Source organism: Lissotriton vulgaris, chromosome 11, assembly GCF_964263255.1.
Source record: "Lissotriton vulgaris chromosome 11, aLisVul1.2, whole genome shotgun sequence".
Classification (NCBI taxonomy): Eukaryota; Metazoa; Chordata; class Amphibia; order Caudata; family Salamandridae; genus Lissotriton; species Lissotriton vulgaris.
In genome coordinates, this window is record NC_141699.1 from 1,052,024,472 (window position 1) to 1,052,045,508 (window position 21,037).

The 21,037-nt window shown below is 42.8% G+C and overlaps 1 protein-coding gene across 19 annotated transcripts in view; it reads left to right on the top strand.

The window, feature by feature from the left end:
• The window catches only part of TNIK (TRAF2 and NCK interacting kinase), a 724,668-nt gene that overhangs the window by 473,449 nt on the left and 230,182 nt on the right, over positions 1 to 21,037 (top strand). For all 19 annotated transcript variants that reach the window (XM_086944405.1, XM_086944396.1, XM_086944403.1 and 16 more), the window contains exons 6-7: positions 2,409 to 2,499; positions 12,952 to 13,082. In XM_086944405.1, the coding sequence (XP_086800531.1) occupies positions 2,409 to 2,499; positions 12,952 to 13,082 (222 nt within the window). The remainder of the gene's footprint in view (positions 1 to 2,408; positions 2,500 to 12,951; positions 13,083 to 21,037) is intronic.

Genomic DNA, 21,037 nt, shown 5'->3' on the forward strand with positions numbered 1-21,037 from the left:
AAGGCTCAGTCGCTTTCCACAGCAACATATTTAGACCTTACTAGGGAACTGATTGGATCACCATGATTTAGGGCAGGGGTCTCCAAACCGATCCTGGAGGGCCGGATTCATGCCAGATTTTTAAAATTACTACATGTATCTCAATGGGGATATCCAAAAAATCTGGCATGGATCCGGCCCTCCAGGACCGGTTTGGAGACCCCTGATTTAGGGCTTGACCTCCTAGCTGTGGAGGTCAAAAACACTCAAAACACAGAACAAGTTAGTGCAAGTGGGATGGAGCACTTGTGCTGTTCATAGTATTAAGATCACAGATTAGGAATCAAGTATAATAGACAGGTGAGAGGATAAGGCAACTGCAAAAAGAATCCATTCGATTTGGTAGGAAGAATGAGGATCCAATTAGCCTGGGATGATTTTGATCGATTAGCTGCATCTAAGTAAAGTATGTCCAAGAGCAGGAAACTGAAGATGGGAAGCATACACCAAGGAAGGAGGAGAGTCCAATAAACTCTAGGCAGAGGAAGTAAACAGTACTGTAAATTGAGTGATCTCAGAGAGCACTGAAATGTTCTTAAGCTCATGACTTGTGAGTCAGTGCTTGTTCAAACCAAAATGAAGCCGACCGAAATAAAGAATTCTGGCAAAGCAATACCTTGGAAAGACTATAGTAAATAAAACCATGGTAGGTGCAGTCTTGCCAACATGTCCACCTAGTCCGGATGTTAGCCTCCTCTGCGTGGCACAAACAATGGCAGTGAAGCATGTGCATGCCAAAGAGGCACAATATTCTCCCTTCAACCATCAGAAACACCACAAACTCTTCCTTTACCTCTCAGTTCTTACTTATGAGTTCATGCAGCTCTTATATATTTGTATGGGACATGAGCAGCTGCTACTCAACCTAAAAAAAACACTTACCTGGGTAAGGCCAGCCGCTGCCTCTCCTACGCCTTCTTCGTTGTCTTCCTGTCTCGAGTCCCGGGAGCAGGAAGCACCCGGACTCCCAGGCTCCTCTGAGCCAATCACGATTCTGCTATCACCAGGACAGCAGCGTCGTGATTGGTCTGAGTGCAAAGGTTCTGCACTCAGACAAGGACTGGCAGCCTGTGTGTGTTCTCCTCCTGGGCTACAATACAGCTGGTGCAGAACATGGAAAGTGAACATGACTGTTTGGCTGGCCCTAGACGGCCAGCCAAACTGTCATGCACACTTAGAAAGTACCACCACTCCTTCCCCCTGCTCTGGCCAGCCTCATCCCACCCTGTATGACACCGAGCCACTGCAGTAGGAAAAATAAAATGATACTCATGTTACGTTATTATTTTTCCTTTTGAACTGCTTGAAAGGCAGGGGGCGACTCTCCTCCGCCCTACCGGAGGAGCCGCCACTGGTATGGGACTGAAGGAGGTAATGTGCTGTGAACAGGATTTGATGGGCCTACTGGAGGTGTCCTGGTAAAGTTTTCAAATGGACAGGGCTGTCCACAGAAATATCATTCAAAGATCAGAGCATTTTTAAAGTGTTATTATGATCTAATGAAAACCCTTGCTAGGGCATTAACTGCTGGTATTCTTTGCCCTTAATTTAATCCAATTAATTTGCCTATTATGTTTGTTAATGATAGCATGATTTGCTTTTCACAAAACGAATTGATAAGCAATGGCAGACATTTATCCTTCTCGGAAAGTATGTCTACTTATATTTCGTTTTTCCCGCTGTGACTAAGTGCATATTTTTTCATAGGGGCCCAGATTGTGTTTTATTTGTTTGCTGAGTTTCTTTGAGCTTTGTAATAACAACGTGGAATTAAAAATAACTCCTAGGTTCTGAACCCTATCACTGGGAAGAAAGTAGATTGTAGGCCTTGTGAAGTGCAATAAATAAATGCTTTGACTGTTAACTTTCTCTACATTTTGCCCATTTTTGGCCTAGGCTCCACTTGTTGAAGAATATGAAAGAGATACTCTCTGGTGTATGTGTGGGCAAACTACCGCTCATCTGTTCTGAAGTGGAAGTGCGTGTCAACCACATACACCTCTTCACTTTAGAAGATTAGTTGTTGGTATTGCTACACAATTGACCTGGGTGGGTGCCTTGCATTGAAAAACTCTTGGCTTCACCTTTACAGAAATGTTAACAATTCAAAGTGGGAGAATCCTAATTATTCCTCGAACTTTAACGAAAAAAGTGTCCTGTCTTGAGCTCAGGAGCTTGGCATTCACTCTTGGATATGAGGGCCTCTCTGTAATCAAAGGAAAGGAAAAGGTTCTGAAATAATTCATTCTTTTGTAGCAAACAATTGTGTTCCCAATTGATGTAATTCCAAAAAAAAAGAAAGAAAATGATTCATTGAAAAGTGGTGTACGATTTACTGACTGTTTTTTTTATTTCATTACCCTCTCCAGGGTTTGAGTCACCTTCACCAGCATAAAGTGATTCATCGAGACATTAAGGGGCAGAATGTGTTGCTGACAGAAAATGCAGAAGTTAAACTTGGTAAGAACCACTCAGAATTGTAATTAAAAATTGATGGATGGCGTCCGCCAAGATGCGTACCACCACTGAGATCATCTTCTGATCTAATATGTTGCTTTTCTCAAACTCACATAAAATACACAACTTTGACAGGAAAATGAAACATCTGTATGCTGTCTGACAAGGGCGCGCACCCAAATACACACACATATATATATGTGTGTGTGTGTGTGTGTGTGTGTGTGTGTGTGTGTGTGTGTGTGTGTGTGTGTGTGTGTGTGTGTGTGTGTGTGTGTGTTATTCTATCTATCATGTGAGCAAGACCTCACGTCGGCAGTCGAAACGCGTCAAGGACGTAAGGCGGGTGCCTTTTGTATTGATTCATTTGCAAATGACACCTGAATAAAAGTTAAAGGTTGGAAAACACCTTACCTGCGTTGAGAGGTCTGTTCCTGCTATCAATCTGCTTTTGACCAGGACAGTGTTGTGTGTATATATATATGTGTGTGTATATATCTATATATCTATATACATATATATATATATATATATATATATATATATATATATGTGTATATATATATACATATATATATATATATATGTGTATATATATATATATATATATATATATATATATATATATATATATATATATATATATATATATATATAATCACTGAAAAAACCTAGGTTTCAAGGGCATTGGAGTTAGCTGGACATTTCACTTGTACAAAACCATTGAAATTCTCCCATTATAGTTATTACAGCTAACTATAACTCGCGCGCCCGCAATGCACTGCTGATGACGTCGCATATTACATCACTCATGACATGGTCAGTAACATCACTCATGACATTACTGATGACATCTCAAATTACATCACTGATGACATCGTCCAGTGAATGTGTGCTTTTCTGAAAATTAAATGTTTTATATATGTATATCTCAAGGTTGATGGAAGAGTAAATGGGTATATAAGTGTCTAAATGGATGAATTTTTTTGAAAAATTGATTGTATAACGGACTGATTAAATGTATCTTAGTGAATACATGGGTTAGTGAGTAATGTTTAAATATGTAAATACCTGTGTCAGTCTCTCACTTTGTGTATAAGTGACTGCATGGGTTGGTAAGTAGCTACATGAGTGTCTATTGGGGTTATTTCTTGTTTTTTTGAGTATCAGTAGGAGTGTCTGTATGGTTCAGTGGGGGGTATTACTTAGTGCATAGATGCATGAATTAGTGTGTCACTATTTGTAAGTGTTAAAGACCGTATGTGTGCAGGACTGTACCGGTGGATGAGTGTGTATATGGGTGTGTTAGTGAGTGAATGACTGTCTCATTAGTTTCTTTTATAAGTAACTATGTATATTATAAACTAGTATATGTGAGTATTGGTGTATATAAGTGAGTATATGTGAGCGTGAGAGATTGGAAGAGTTCCCGTATGAATAAGTATGTGTTTCTATAAGTGATTGTTCAAAATAGTTAAGTATGTGTAAGTTTCTGTAGAAGTAAGTGTGGCGGTGTGTGTAAAACTGTATATGCAAGTAAATGGATGTTTGATTCTTTATTAGCATGAGTGACTGTGTGCAAGTAACGCCATGGATGAGTGGCGGTGTGTAACAGGATGTATAGGAGTACATGTGTGAGTGACTTTATAGGACTGTTGGTGAATGAGTGGATGTGTATGTAGATCTTAGAATTACTGAATAGGTTGTTGTAACTGGTATTGTTATGTCCATTGATTTGAAAATTGTAGTTTCTGTTTTTGATTATATGTATCAAAAGTTATATTAGGGTGAGAGGAGGTCTACCACTCTATCACAAGGATAATGTCATCAGTGATGTCATTTCAGATGTCATCAGTGAGGTCATGAGTGATGTCACTGACCATGTCATGAATGATGTAATATGTATGTGACTTCATCAGCATTGCATTGCGGGCGCGCAGGTTACAGTTAGCTGAACTAACTATAACGGGGGATTTTCAATGGTTTTGTACTAGTGAAATGTCCAGTTGACTATAAAGCCACTGAAACCTATGGCTTTTTTCAGTGAATTTCTAAGGTTTTTAAATGCAAATTCCTAACTATAACGTGCCTGAAACCTATGTTTTTTCAGTGAATTTCAAAGATTTTTAAATGATAATTTCTAACTTTAACGTGACTGAAACCTATGGTTTTTTAGGTGAATTTCAAAGGTTTTTAAATGCTATATTCTAACTATGCCTATAGAGGTAGGACATGTGAAGAAAGAAGAAGAAATGCACAGAAACAAAAAAAAGAAATTCAGAAAGAAGCAACAGAAGTCCTCAAAGACGAAGAAAAGTGCAGGAAGAAAGAAAATGTGCAGAAAGAACAAACAGAGGAGCAGAAAGAACCCTTGTTGCAAAATCTTCCTGTACCCTCAACTTTTTCAGACGGGAACTGGTGGTAACGGAGTCTGACTAACCAGTCCTAGAGCCAGTGCTATGTTAAGACACTTAGAATACAGTGAGAACACCTACATACACTAGGGAGCACTATGCGTTAGGGTCCCCCTGTGATTAGCATGACCTCCTCTGTAATCCCCTAGTATATAATAGGGCAGGGGGACTAAAACTACCTGTTAAAACACGTCACGGGGTGTGTTTGCACACTGGTGAAGGGAGGGGGGTGCTGAGATGACATGTGTGCAAACACGACCTGTGGGCGTTTTAAGTTGGGGTATAAAGTCCCCTTGAATCCCGAGGGTCCCTGGGGGCCAACTAACCCACCAGGTTTGTCTAGTAAGTGCCACAGAGTTGCATTGCAGAGAGGTGTAAAATGGGGCATGGCCTTGGACCACCTTTATGCAATGCAGCTCTGTGGTGCTTACTGGAGGTACATGGTGGACTAGTTGGACCCAGGGACTCTCAGGATTAAAGAGGACTTAATTCCCCAACTTAAAATGCGCCACAGGGTGTGTTTACACACGTCACCTCAGGTCTCGTCCACTCCCTTCACCACTGTTTAAACACACCCTGTGGCCGTTTTACTTTGGGAGATTAAGTCCCCTTGAATCCTGAGGGTCCCTAGGGTCAACTAGCCCACTAGGTACCTCCAGTAAGTGCCACAGAGCTGTGTTGCTAAGAGGTGTCAAAATGGGCACGGCTTAGACCACCTCTATGCAACGCATTGCAGTGGCGTCAACTCGAAGCACGAGGTGGTCTAGTTGGCCCCCAGGGGCCCTCAAGATTGAAGGGGAATTATTATTATTAAGCTGAGACAGTTGGAGACAAAATACATCGTTGAACTAGATACGAAGGACCCTCAAGGATTGAATATCTGCGAGGATTTACATCACTACTTGTAGCTGCACGGTAGTTTTTAACTTAAAGCCCAGATGTGTTTGTTTTTTTCAAAAAAATGCATCTAGAAGCAAGGGTTTTAGTTACTATTTACCATTTTAGAAGGATCAAGTTGAGTCAAAATCATTTGTAACTACTAGTTTACATAAGATCATCTGGGAAGAATGATTACCAGTTTTAGCCAGCGGCTCCCATGTATGAATAGCTCCATTCACGATAAATTAGTCCGAATTTTGTAAATATTCTCTGTATAATTCTCATGCAAGGAAAAATACACAAAAGATGGCTCCTAGGGGATATTTTTGAGACCTGATGTGGATATAACCCCCTCATCCAGCCTTCTCTCATCGTTATTAACTTAATTGATTGCACTTTAAGCTTTTTTTTGCACATGTGTACAGTTCATTGAGGTATGCATGTAGTACTTTATAGAGGAAGATACATAATAACTATGCACTTTAGACATATATGGAGATCTATATCGGACTCCGTATTTGAAGCCTTAGTATTTGTACGGTTATTAATTTTAACTCATGTTTTTAAGAAGGGGATTTTCAAGGGAATCCTGGGAAATTTTTAACATCATGAGTTTGTAGTTTGTTTGAAATTGGTCATCTCTTCAAACATAACGGACAGCATATTTGCATTTGTGCATTGTTGATTATGTTTCAGTATATCGGTAATGTGACCCATCAATTTTCTATTATTAATTAATCTATTTTTCGACTCAACATATACATTTTTATGCAACAATTACATTTTGATTTTAAATACTGGATCCACATTGATTATATACCAGTGAGTTGATGTTATTTTCGTCATTTTTGGCATTTTTTAATACCCAGTGCGCTTTCTGTTTATATTACCACTGAATTTAGTATTTCCTCTGTTTATGCTGTCAGCGGACGCAATGTCACATGTTAATAGGATTTTTTATTTTTTTATTTTTATTTAAACCTCACTTACTTGCGACACACTCATGTGATCAAGGCCAATGCGTTGGCCGAAACGCGTCTTATTAGAGTTGCACTTTTGAAATGGTCAAATAAACGCTATTGCGGCTAGCAGTATCAGTAAAATCAAGTTGTCCGTCTCTCTGTTTGGTGCCTGGAAGCACCTTCAAGTGGTAACTGAATATATATATATTTTTTTGGGGGGGGGGGGGGGGAGAACCTGATCTGTGTACCCACACTAGCACAAGCCGACAGTCCGCACTGCCATTGAAGCACACTTCCATTGATGACTGCATTGGAATAATTCTATATACATATCTATATATGAATACATGTACACACACATGCACGTATATTCACTGAAAAAAACAAAGGTTATAGGGACGTTTTAGTTGGGATCATATTGTAGTCGTACAAAACCAGTGAAATTCAGCAGTTCTAGTTACCGGAGCGAACTATAATTTACGTCCACGCAATGCAGTACTTAGGACCTCACATATTACATCACTCATGACCTGGTCAGTGACCTCACTGATGACATCACTGATTACCTTTCAAATGACATCACTGATGACATCATCACAATTTAGGAGTAGGTATTATGTTTACAGCTTGTCTCTAGGGTGACAAAGTGACAAGTGGTGATAGATGCTGCTGTGTGCTTTCCTCTGACACCATGTGTGAAATTGTCTGGGAGCAAAGCAGAGCAGATACCATACAAGTGAGAAACTCTGAGATGCTGGACTAGAATAGCTGAGCTGCGCATGGGAGCAAAGCTAGTTACAAATGAGTACAAGTACAAGTGCTACAAAGGAACATAGCATAGACACTGAAAGTGAATAACACACCGGTGAAGAAGCAAGACAAAAAACTAGGCAAATAGAACTCAGAATCATAAAGCAAAGCGACTAACACCAATGAGACAACAGATTGAAAACTAAGGCGAACTGTAACGGGGATCAGAGAAAGTACGTCAACAGAAGACCTATAGGATTTGCAAGAAGCCTGGTAAACACCAAACATGAATAAAAAAATGAAGGGCTATAGAGATGATCAGGAAAGAAGGCACAGAGAATCAACGGAGATTGTTGAGACAAAACCACTGCATCAGGAATGTTCAGTCTCAGGATGCAAGCACAAAGGGTACTGCTACTGCACAGAGGTGAGGAGAGCATCAGCGATGTACAGGTTCATTGACCGAAAAATAACCACTAGTCTGGACTTGTAATAAGCCAAACTAGGAGAAACGTATCCAGTCGTCCAATATCATCTGCACAACACTTTGAGAAGGGTGCAAACCTGAATACTGCAATCTGGTGCAACTGGCAGACGAGAATGAAGAATTAGAAAAAAGGCTCAATGGTGCTTCAAACAGCTATTGAACAGTGGAATGAAAGCATCAGCAACCTACAAAATGAGAGCAGTAGAAAAATACAGACCACATCAGCAGCACAACACAATACTAAGCACTCAAAAAAGTCAATCTTAAAATGTCTGGAGTATGAGGGATTTTTTCTTTATTACTTTTGCTTCCTGTGGTTCATCCGATGTAGCTACAGGACATGCAGTCAAGAACAAAACAGTCAGCACGTGTTTCGTCACACGGCGTATATTCCTTAGACTTCCTCAGGGCTTCAAATTAGTACTGTGTGGAGTAAATTCAAGAGGTTAGCAATGCCTATTGTAATTATAATCGTCAGTCTTTTCCTGCAATTTCCATCAGTGTGCACAACATCCTGTAGCGATATGAAAGTAACACATGTACCAGTTCCAGTTAGCCAATTCTATCCGGTCTATCTTCGGCCCGTGTAGGCGAGTACTCCGAGCAACCAGTAATGGCGTGGACCCGTACTTGTTGCTCGGAGTACAACAAAACATGTATTGACTGTTTTGTTCTTGACTGCTTGTCCTTGTATCTATGTTTGATGAACCACAGGTTGAAAATGGAATAAAGAACAACTTGAAACCCTAATACTTCAGAACTTTGATGATTGACTTTTTTGAGTGCTCTTCTTTTGTTCATGATTACATTTACCCCCATGTGGGGATCATGTTTTGAGTTTACTTGGTGGCCATCCTTTCTTCTAGAACATTACCAGATATTATTAATAGCATATTACTGGTCCCCGACACTCGATCAGTGCCCTTCATAGCCTGGTTACCTCCTTTTTTATTTTTGAGCACAACACACTAGTATATAGCAAATGTGCACAAATGTTCTGGTCACACATTACCACCAGACTCTTGTTTTCATAATATAATGGTAAAATATGTTTAGAGCGAGCACTACCTTAATAGCACCAGTTAGAAATGTGTTGTGATCTGGCTCAAGATATCCACTCTCTTGCCCATTGTCTGATTAGGGTGCTAGATCTGACTGGCTTTGGTAGACTTTGGACACACAGACTCAGTGCAGGTTTGCATGTGTTCTTTCTGGGTACTTGAACAATGCATCAGACGTTTGACTGGGATCTATGTTTCAGATCTGTGGTTACTAGTATCTGTCTGCAAAATATCCCTGGATTTGTAGTTTGACTGCTCGATTATAGCATATGGCTTTTTGAAGAATGAGGATTCTGGTTCTAGATCTTACACTTCAACCAGAACAGGACATTCTGGGAGCTATACTGCTTTCATCTAGTGAATGGTGAATAACACTGTTAAGTGATCAAGGTGTCAGCGTAGTACTTCCTCTCACTTCAGTCTAGACTGGTGACGATCTGGTGCCCTCTGTCGGCCACAGGCATGGACTGCAACTAAATCTGGTAGATCATCGCTGACAATTTGCCAGGCAATGTGGAACATATTTCATGGATTTTATACTAGGAAGGGCAGATCATGGTACTCTTCTTTTCAACAGGCTCTCTAGATATAAGACATCCACAGCTACCATAGAAAGCAAGAAATATGTGGAATAAAATTGTCAAAAACTATTGGTTTGATCGCAGATTAACTGTGCAATAAAGAATGCCAATTTACAATGCAGCAAATTCTTCCTCTTTGAAGCTAATCATCTGGTGTAGTTGTGGAGAGGCCTTGTTATGACACATAATCAAAATACATGCTCTGGATAACTTCACTGATAGGTTGCGGTCCTGTCCTGGTGGCTGGAAAATAATTTACCCTGAGAAACTAATTAGAAAATGTATATTTTTACCCGTTAAGGGGACATTGCTCACCAGTATACCCACCAAGGCAGCAAGGAAAAACACACCGCTCTCATACCAAGGAAGCGGAAACAAAACAAGAGGAAAATCAGGAAGATGTCCCTAATGTTGACACATGTTCTTGATAACTTACCACTTGCCCTACCACCACACTTCCTAAGTAAACACCTTACCCTTCATGCACTGCTTCGGATATTCTGAGCTCTAAATCTCTCACCAGAGAAATGGTGTTAAGGCTTTCACTAGAGTGTGAAGGGAAGCCAGCACAAGAACACATGAGTAGAGTCAGATGGTACTTTGGATAGGTTTACTGATCAGAAGAGAGTAGGTCAAAATGGAACAGACCAAATAGAAGTCCGAAACAGGAGCCAAGGGCACTCCCCTTATGAAGGAATGAGAGTATGACCCGAACTTGAACAAGGTCACTGCAAAGGCCCTCATTATGATGGTGGTCAGTTGGACTGCCGACCACCATCGTATCAGGTTGGAGACTGTCCGACAATAAGTCACCTGCCCTATTACAATATGACAACCAGCACGGCGGTCGGAAAGTGCTTTTTTGTACTGCGTCTTGCGCCGCGGCCCAGGAAGGGCTGCAGCGCAAGCCACAGTACAAAAAGCACTTTATGCAGATCCATGCGGTGCCTGGCACACAGTGCATGGATGTGTGGGGGGCACAACATGTGCCCCCCAGGCCTCTTAGCAGGGGCCATGAGGCCCTGCTTGGGGGCTCCCATAATCAGTTTCTGTCTGCCTTTTCATGTCGGTCGGGCCACCATGAAAAAGCAGTCAAAGGGAAATCCTAATCCTTACGGTGGTGCATGTGCAGGCACTGCCTCCATTGTAGGGATAGAGCTCCAACCGCCACCCCAATGGGATCCTTGATCCGGTCCGAGTCAGTGGTTTTTCCCAACCTGTGGTCTGACCGCCTGCATCCTAATGTTGAGGTTGGATGGATGGCCTGGATGTCGGTAGGCCTGGTGGTCCCACTGACATCCTAATGAGGCCCATCGTCTGAACACGTAAAAAGTCAAGATAGGGAAGCAGGAGCAGGTTTGGCCAATTTAAGCATTCTAGCCTTCAACACCCTGCGCTCGCCTGCTGCGCAACACCCTGCGCTCGCCTGCTGCGCAACACCCTGCGCTCGCCTGCTGCGCAACACCCTGCGCTCGCCTGCTGCGCAGCACCCTGCGCTCGCCTGCTGCGCAGCACCCTGCGCTCGCCTGCTGCGCAGCACCCTGCGCTCGCCTGCTGCGCAGCACCCTGCGCTCGCCTGCTGCGCAGCACCCTGCGCTCGCCTGCTGCGGTAGCACCCTGCGCTCGCCTGCTGCGGTAGCACCCTGCGCTCGCCTGCTGCGGTAGCACCCTGCGCTCGCCTGCTGCGGTAGCACCCTGTGCTCGCCGGCTGCGCAGCACCCTGCGCTGGCATGCTGGGCGTCTCCATGCGCTGGCCTGCTGGGCGTCTCCATGCGCTGGCCTGCTGGGCGTCTCCATGCGCTGGCCTGCTGGGCGTCACCGTGTGCTGGCCTGCTGCACTTCGCCCTGCGCTGGCCTGCTGCACTTCACCCTATGCTCACCTGCTGCACATCACAATGCCCGTCCTAATTGAACATTACCTTGATCCAAACTACTGCACGTCGCCCTGTTCTCCACTAGTGCATGTTACCCTTTCGCACCTCCTGCACATGTGTTGGTGCTTTGAGTGCATTATTGCCACTGCTTGATGTGTTTGCGCGTAAGTGTCTGTCTGCAGGTTGACCTTACTGGAAATATAGGTATACTGTGCTTGTGAGCACCGTTTGTCCCCTGTGTTTGTGTTCTCCAAACCACACGAATTGTACTCCAGCAGCCGACACACTGGCCATGGCAAGCTCCAACACAACACAACATAACACAACATAACGTGTATTTATAAAGCGGTCTTTTACCCTTGAGTCTCACAGATATGTATTGTTATCCAACTTAATGGTACTCATTTTATCGACCTAGGAAGGGTGAGAGGCTGAGTGGACCTGCCAAAGTTTGATCCTGTGAGCATCTGGTGCCCCTAATATTTCTGTCACCGCTTGAGTATCTGCTTAACTATAAGCATACACCCTGAACCCCCCCCCCCTTGCCCCCCCCGCCCCGACCCCTCCCCCTCTTTTAAGGAAAGCGATCTATCGACTTTGGCCTGCCCTCTGCTTCCATGACAGTCGGCTGCTCATCAGCGACACCTGCAGAATGCGACCTTCATGTTCTACAGTGGGCTGCAAGGATAAGTGCAAAACCCACATGTATGATTTCTCAGGGATGTTTTGCCTATGACCAGGGGAAGTCAAAGCTGGTTAAATTGTGCGTGTGCTATAAAACCATCTTTAGGAGCATGGAATTAAAACATAGCTCACCTTGGAATATTATTCTATGGCGCCTCGTTAACACCTCTGGTTTACATAATCACCCAAGACAGATAAAGTGACATCAGCATTTTGAGTACTTGTCCTTCTGTGCCAGATTTAGCCAGCATTACAGCTGCACTTCCAGCTATTAGCAGCTCCGAGTGAAGCCAGAGAGCCCTTGCAATGCCAGCAGGCTGCCAAGAACAGATTGAACCACACTTCAGAGAATGAGAAAGGAATTGAAATTCCAGACAAAAACTGGAAAAGTACAGAATTTTCTTCAAAGAATTCTAAATGTGTTCCTATTTCTTAAAAGTTTCAGATATGTAAAAAAAAATGAAACCATGGCATTCTCAATAGTTATCCTTCCTGTGAGATGAATTTATAAGCAGAGTAGCATGCCTATGTGTAAGAAGAATTGGCAAATATAATAATGCATAATTTTAAAAATCATGTAGAGCTCAGCAGGGTTTCTTGGCGCTATTCACAAGTAAAGGGCATATCATTTCTCAATCATCTGGTTTGTGTATGCAACATTTTCTTCGCTTGTAAATTTGGTGTATTGCCCTTTAATTACGTTGACATACTTATTTGCATTTTACGTTGTTCCTAAAGTGATTTCATGAATGTTTGTTTCCAGTGGATTTTGGTGTCAGTGCTCAACTCGACCGTACTGTCGGCAGAAGAAACACCTTCATTGGAACGCCATATTGGATGGCGCCAGAAGTCATTGCCTGCGATGAAAACCCTGATGCCACATATGACTTTAAGGTACAGTCACTGGTCCATTGGAATTTCAGTATCCAGATCAAATTTCCTATGTAATTGTCGCTTGTGAGTAAAGGTGTTAAAATAGTCCAACAACCACTGTAAAAATAGATATTCACTTTAGTCAAAATGAATTTCTGATGAATGCTTCTAACCACAGACTCCTCACCTTTAGAATATTCCCCAGGTGCCAGACTGGATCTGTCTCTTAACCCCTTGTGCTCTGCGATAATTCTCCCGCTGTGCGGGAGAATTAACCCCTTCACTGTGGCGGCTATTCCGCCACAGTACTAAGGGGGGGCGGAAATGCGGCGTCACCAGCGTCGGTTGCGCTGCGCTTATGACGGAGCGGTTCCGTCATGGCCCCGACTGCTCAATAGAACGCTCAGCGCAGTCGCGGAATCTGCGCCGCGCAGGAGCGTCGAGCGGGCTATGATGGAACCGCTCCGTCATCAGCACAGCGCCACCGCGGCTGATGACGGAGCGGTTCCGTCATCAGCAGGGGAGGGGTTAATGAGCAGGCGTGGTTTGGGCGGCCCCTGGCCGTCCTCCGCACATGCCCACCGTGACATAGGACGGCTGTGGGCTGTCCTAAGCACCGAAGGGGTTAAAACTGCCTTTCCCATTGTAATCACTTCGGCTTGTCATGTGAGTGAGGGTCACGTTTTATCCGTGCAGACCCCGGACACCATCGTTTTTTCAGTCGACCTGATTTTGGGGCCGATGTGGCCTTTTTACCAAATGTCGTGATGCTGTTTCACATTTACGCAGTCCATCACTCTCCCAACGTTCTTTGCTCAGCCCCACCCCTCGAAAGAGGAGGCGATACTCAAATGATTGGACTTGAAATAGTTCATTCGAAGGTTAAAAATTGCTAGGTTAGCAAATTCACGTAGGTTCCTTTCCTTGTACTTAGTACAATAGAACTTTTATGCCTCTTCAACACCTCACACTTCATTTTCTGCTTTTCTCATTATTATTTAGGACTGAAAGGTACAAAGTATTGCTTAGACTGACTGGATCAGTGCACACGTTTTCTTTTATGTCTGATTGGCCGAAAGACAGCTTTTGCCAAATATAGCTATTTTGCAAACCTCATGTTTTCCAATATACTCTGACTCATGATAAAAATACATGAATATGGGGGCTTTTGGTCAACACTGTTTATCCTTTGGACTGTTCCAATATCCTTCAAACTATGCTGCACAGCACATTCTATAAAACATTTGGGCAGCCCACTTCAGCCACTAGATACCTTCACTTTGAGTGACTGTGTTTTTCTTGTGCATAAGCATATGTCCACCTAAGAAAATAGTATCCCAATGATAGCCAATCGAAGGCACTTGTTACCAGTTACTGCTGGTGATATGTATTATAGGGTGCCATCACATACTTCAATATACATCAAGAAGGTATTGAAATCTATACTTTTGACCTATTATCATAAACCAGGTTTTCCATATTCATTTATCTTATGGAAAACATCCATCATCTTTGGTTTCTACAGTGAATTTAGATTTCTAAGTGTTTTAAACACACACACACACACACAAACACACACACACACACACATATATATATATATATATATATATATATATATATATATATATATATATATATATATTTAGCTGAGAAAAGAAATAGATACAGATAACTGATGACAGGTTATTTTAATTTTTATATATGTGTTACCATATATAATTCCATCTATATATGTTTTTTTCCAATAGTAACATATTTCTAAACTGATTGGAGAATACAAGATATTTAACCATAATCTGTATCCTTGATAGCAAAATGTATTATAGATTGATAGATCATCATCATTTTTATAAGATATTCAAATGTTTCAGCAGCGGCGGCTCCTCTATTATGGAGGAGGAGCATTGCCCCACTTCTGGAGCCAGCAGGTGAACAAATCATGTAAAATAAGACAGAAATGTTATTATCATTTTATGTTTCATGACGGAGCCGGGACTGAGTTTTGGAGGCGAGGTCATCCTCTAACAGCAGCAAACATGGAGGAGGAGGAGTGGGCACTGCAAGTGAGCATGTCAGTTTGGCTGGCTGTCTTAGGATGGCCAAACCGGCATGCACACTAAGGGCCTGATTATGTTAAAGGTCAGACTTTCGTCCGACTGACATCCTGTCGGGAATGGGATCGCTCGACTAGCTGTCGGCAGTCCTGCTACAGGAATTACAATGCGACTGCCTTCAAGGCGGTCGCACTGTGTATATTTTGTATTGCAGCATTTGCTGCGGGCTGCAGCACATGCTGTATCGGGCTGAAGCACACGCCACAAAACAAAAAAACATATGTTTCATATCCCTGCACTAGGGGGCAAGGACCAAGCTAAAAAGTGGATATGTAGGTAGTCACTTTCATGGTGGGTTAACTGCCATGAAACAGCCAGCAGAAAGACATTATAATCGGCCACTATCCGCCCGCCATTGTAATGTTGCGGGCAGACCTCCACGGTCCGATGGTGCTGGGACCGCCACCGAAGGCCTGATGGTGGTCACACCACCATCATAATCAATCCTTTAGATATCTCCAGGCTGTTGTATGGAAAAAGGCAGGCACAGTCTTAGTCTTTCTTGGAGCATAAAACCAGCCTGCTGCATGCAATCACAGCACTTCCCTCATGCTGGGTAATAGTATTATCAGCATGGGAGCAGCGTCTAGATTGGTGGAGGGGTCTGGGAGCCTGTACATCAGGAGGAGTAGAGCACAGAGGCGACGAGTCGGAGGACAAAAGGTAAGTTTTCTTTTATTTTTTTTTATTATTGTCACCCGCGCTGCCCCACCACTTTTCCATGCTAGCAGACACCACTGATTTTTAAACATGAAACACTTGACAATATCATAAATGTTTTCCAAAATTGGGATCTTGACAACATATAGATCACTATGACATCCACAGAAAATTCCATTCTGGCTCTAGACTTGCAGTCTTCTAAGCCTTTTCGTATCTTGCTCCAAAGTACTGGAATGGACTGCCCATGGCCCTGCAGAAAACTCCGTCTTACTGCACCTTTAGGAAACAACTAAAAGCCTTCCTGTTTTTAAAATAGCCCCTGACATGACTCTCCACTATTGGGTTTTTCTAGGCAGCACCGAGATGCCCCAGGGTGAGTCGTGCGCTATAAAAAAGCATATAACATAACATAACATAACATACAAGTTTAGCCGAACCTCTGTTTTTTCAAGTCAATCTTACCAACAATATTTTTGCTGAGGATATTCACCTCCTGTGTTCATAAATCAAATTCCTCCTGTAGTATTCAATATCTAATCATGATTCATATTAGATCATGATTTGTTCCAAGTTTGTGATCACAGACAGAAGCTCAAATGCTGCTTCTCGGACCTGCGCAAGCCCAAGGACGTCTGAGTAAATGAATTCGGAAGACTCATCTTTTCGAAGAGCACTAAGCCTGACCCGATAGTTTAATCTTAAGCTTCCCTCAGAAAATTGTATCTTCCTGGTGGTCATGACCTATTTACAGCTATCAATGTTTCTTGATCTAGGCTGCTGCTCTCCAGATACTAACACGTACATGCATGTGTTCTGATGCAAGTACTGGCCAAGTTGTACCCAGCAATACTGGCTGGGTGGCACCTAGCATTACAAAAACATCTCGAACGCTGCGGCTGACGTGCCGTACATCAGACCAGATCAGGCGTTAATTGTCACCCTTCTAAATGCGGGGCATTGGTAGTCGTGCCCCCACAGTATTCAATTGGTAGCCCTTCAACAAGTCATGGCTGAGCTGAAAAAGCACTTGCTGAGGTGGGAATCCCAGCACAGCTTATGACTGAAGTTGGTTCAGTGTCTGCTCAGAGACCGAGCTTCACTGTGGCTGCCGGTGTGGGCTGCCGAGACTGCCCCCAAAAAAGAAACCTTGGCAAAAAAAAACCAAAAATTGGCAAATAGTAAAGAAAAAGAAAAACAGCCCTGGCACTAAGGTGGACTACATATCAAAATGCTGTCACTCTCATTGAAGAGAACCAGTGGCTGAAGTGTGCTGCCTCAGTGGCCCATGCTGTATGCTGAAGTGGGTTTAAGCAATATATTAATGAGACATGAACAGACCAGTGAATGAAGATGGCTGCCCAAATGCCCCTGTATTTATCTATATATGTATGCTTATTTTTTATGGTGTGTTTTTTTGGAAACCATGAGGCTGGCGAGACCACTAATGCTATCTAACTCTAGACTAACCTAAAAATGCATTTCTTCTATTGGCCTGTAGAATGGCTACGGTTAACATTTTTATCACAGAAATATCTAGTACAGATAGATACCGTCTCCAATTGTATTCTGAAATAGGTAGATTAGGATTTATATATTTTACAAAAATATATAAAAATTATATATAGCACAATTGGATATCATCCGCCCATTGGCCTGTAGAATGTCTAGCATTAGGATGTATATAAAAGTAACATATATAGCAAAGTTAAATATTATCTTTCTTTTGGTATCTAGAGAAGCTAGAACTAGGATGTATATATTTGGTAATGCATTGTGCCACACTCTTAAGGAATGTACCCTCCTATTCATATGCCCAGTTGCTTATTTTATTTGTATCTTTCATTTTTACAGAGGAGGCTAGCAAAGAAGCCTTTTACCTGAAAATGTCTGGAAATAAATTTAACAAAAAACAAGTTGTGTTTTTATTTTAAAACCCATTAAAAATAAGCCATGATTCATCGAGGTGTAAATCAAACTTACATAAGTTAGTTATGTACGCTCTTGTGTTGCAACATCCATACCACTGTTGCTAACGTCACAAATGCCTACACATTGACTCGGTTAGGGGAGGCAGAGCAGTGGCCACGGATCTGCAATGTAAAACCCATGCAAACCCGCATTATAATGCGCCCCCATATTTCTATCCTGTCTATCTAGGTTTTGCAGGCTGCTTATAGCAAAGGGTGCCAAGTGCTATTAGAATACTTGCAAAGGAGGTAAATACGTATACATTGTACATAATTCCTCACTACCTTTCCATATCTGGCTCTCCCTTACAGCAGACAATTTATTTTGCCTGGTTACCAGTGGCATTTAATTTATGTCCACAATTAGCTGTAAAGCAGCATCTGTAAACCCTGCTGTGCAAATTGGCTCTGTAGTCCAAATCTTCTGTCTTTGCTTGTCTAAAATTGAAGCACAGTGGGCTGGATGAATGCTACTCAGCTATGATTGTTTAAACCCTCTAATTAGGCTCTCGTTCTGTACTGTGCCCACTGAGAAGGCTGCCAGCAGTGTGAGCTGAAACTGCTGGCCTATGAGAAACTCCAGTGAAGGTGACCTGTAGAAGATCAGCCAATCAAGCTCTTCTTTGTGCATATTAATGCAAGTGAATATTCATTTCGCATTAGCCATACAGCAAATTGGATCTTTTGGAATGTTCAGTCTTTCAAGAGCTGGAAGTACCTGCCCACCATGGGAGACAAGATAAAGGAAATACTGTGAGCAAATGGGCTGCATTTAGACTCAGTAGAAATGTGCTCTCCTCCGGGGAATAGTTAGTAAATACCTTTGCAGTGATAGATATTCGAATGTACCCTGCCACAAATGATTTGTACTACTAGGACTAATAACTATAGAGAACTGTGCCCCATTCACCATCCTTTGCTCTGCCATCCGTGGAGAAGTGTTGCAGGGGATTCATTATTGAACACACGTAAATCCTTCACTTTCCGCCTAACTCTGTTATTTACTTTCGCTTCGATTTATTAGGTCTCCTTTTCAGGTTTCGCCTACGCAGCACTTACACTGGGCTTGTGAAATCTATTGTATTCAATATATCTTAAATGGGGCTTACATCCCACCTTCACTTCTTATTGGTCTGTGTGCTTGTCACTTTCCTTTTCCTCTTTTTTATTGGTTGTAAGCATTCTATTTCCTGTTGTTCCATGTGTGCTTCTCCTATCAGTCTCCCGTGGCCCAAGTATTCATTCTCATCCAGCCGCTTTGATGGGAACTTTTTTTATTCCCTTAAGGCTGTGCAGCATTTATTTGCTTTTTCTGATGACTGCTTGAATTTAAAGCGTGATTTCTGCCAGTTTTTTTCTTTCTCCTATGTCTTTATTTAAACTTTTTGTGTTAGTACGCATTTCAAGTGTGCTTGTGGACACACACTAAGTTCTAGCTGCAATGCCACATCCTCTGTCCTGCCCCTTCTCTCGATTTTCATTACTTGCTTCAGGCTTACTCCAGAATGCAAACACACAACACATTTCAGATTCCTCAAGTTTTGTTTGATTCTGGATTTCATTTTCTGAATGAAGCCCTAGTCAGTGCGGTGTATTGACGCATTTGTGTTTGATTTGCGGGTTATTGTAAAAGTCTGCTGTCTCGTTTTATGGTGTACAGATGGGAGAATTCCTTGGGGCACAGTTGACTACTGCTAATAATAGAGAAATGGTACCATTGTGCCATGGAGCTGAAAGGGGGGCTCTAACCACTGATGATGATGGCATACGTGTCAACATTCCTTTTTAGTCAATTTCCCTCATAGATGTGTGTATTTCTGGCAGGCTTTGTTTCTGAAAAAAATATCGAACGCAACACCTCCACCTAGCCCAGCCCCCTTCACGTATCAATAAATGTAAAACCGTCTTTTCATTTACACCCTCTCTTTGCTTTATTTATGTTTGGCTAGGTCTGGTTTTTAAAATGCCTGGATGGGAACATAGTTTCAGGGTCTGAAGTGGCCTGACAAACTCACTTTGTCCTTTTTCCATCTCCATGGAGGTTAGGGTGCTAAAGTTCACGCCATTCAGCCAACTGATTCAACTTGCGTACTTCTGTGAGAATCATTGGCGTATAGTTGCAGGTCAGTGTTCCTAAATGCGTACACTGCAACTCCTCTCCCCACAGTGCCAGTACAAACCTCCTATACCTGGCAGCCTGCCCGTATTGTCTGAGCTTCACCACACATACATGGGTTCACTGTCCACCAACAAAGTGGATCCTTGCAGATCTCTCATGCCATCTGCTGAGCTGAGTCAACTCCTCATGGTTTCACTTTTGTTTAGTCACCCCCTTCCGAATTGCTCATACATTCTTTACAGATAAGTGCTTTTACCCCTGTGCAGCCTTAAACTCCCCTCTTTCCAGAGATCTGGACACAGGTAATGTCTGTGCTGAAGTCCCCCATATGGGCTACTGAGCGCCCATCTCTCCAGTCTCCCTTCCGACATGTCCGCTACCAGAATCCGCTGGACCAGCCTCAGTGGGGGCTTGGTGTCCACCCTGGTACTGCACCCCATGAACCTCCTCAAGATCCACTTTGCAGACAGTGTCTCTCACTATCCCTCTTCCCTTTTTAGGTTTCACATGCAATGCACGGTCTTCTCTACGAATGACTGCATGGGTACATCAGTCCCTCCTCCCCCCTGCCCCAGCAAGCGTTGCACCCTTCACTCTCAAAAGGCAGCAGGGCCACACATTGTTACTGCACTTAATACTTCCATCATTACTGTTATACTCTACTGATGGCTAGATTCAGTGGGAGGGACTGGATTTAAATGAGATGTGGTACTTTATTGGCTGACTTCTTACATATGTCTTGGTCATGTCTGGCGCTTACAGCGTACTTGTAGGACTTTTTTATAGCGTGGAATCTGTCCTGGATGTCACCATCGAGCCCTCGCCCACACCCGGACATTTGGGCGAGCTTAATATTTTTCACACTGCTCATTGTCAGCACTGCTGGCAGTAGCTGTACCCCAAGGCTTGCAGTGTTAATATATGCACACCGCTCATTGTCAGCACTGCTGGCAGTAGCTGTACCCCAAGGCTTGCAGTGTTAATATATGCACACCGCTCATTGTCAGCAGTGCTGGAAGTAGCTGTACCCTAAGGCTTGCAGTGTTAATATATGCACACCGCTCATTGTCAGCACTGCCGGCAGTAGCTGTACCCCAAGGCTTGCAGTGT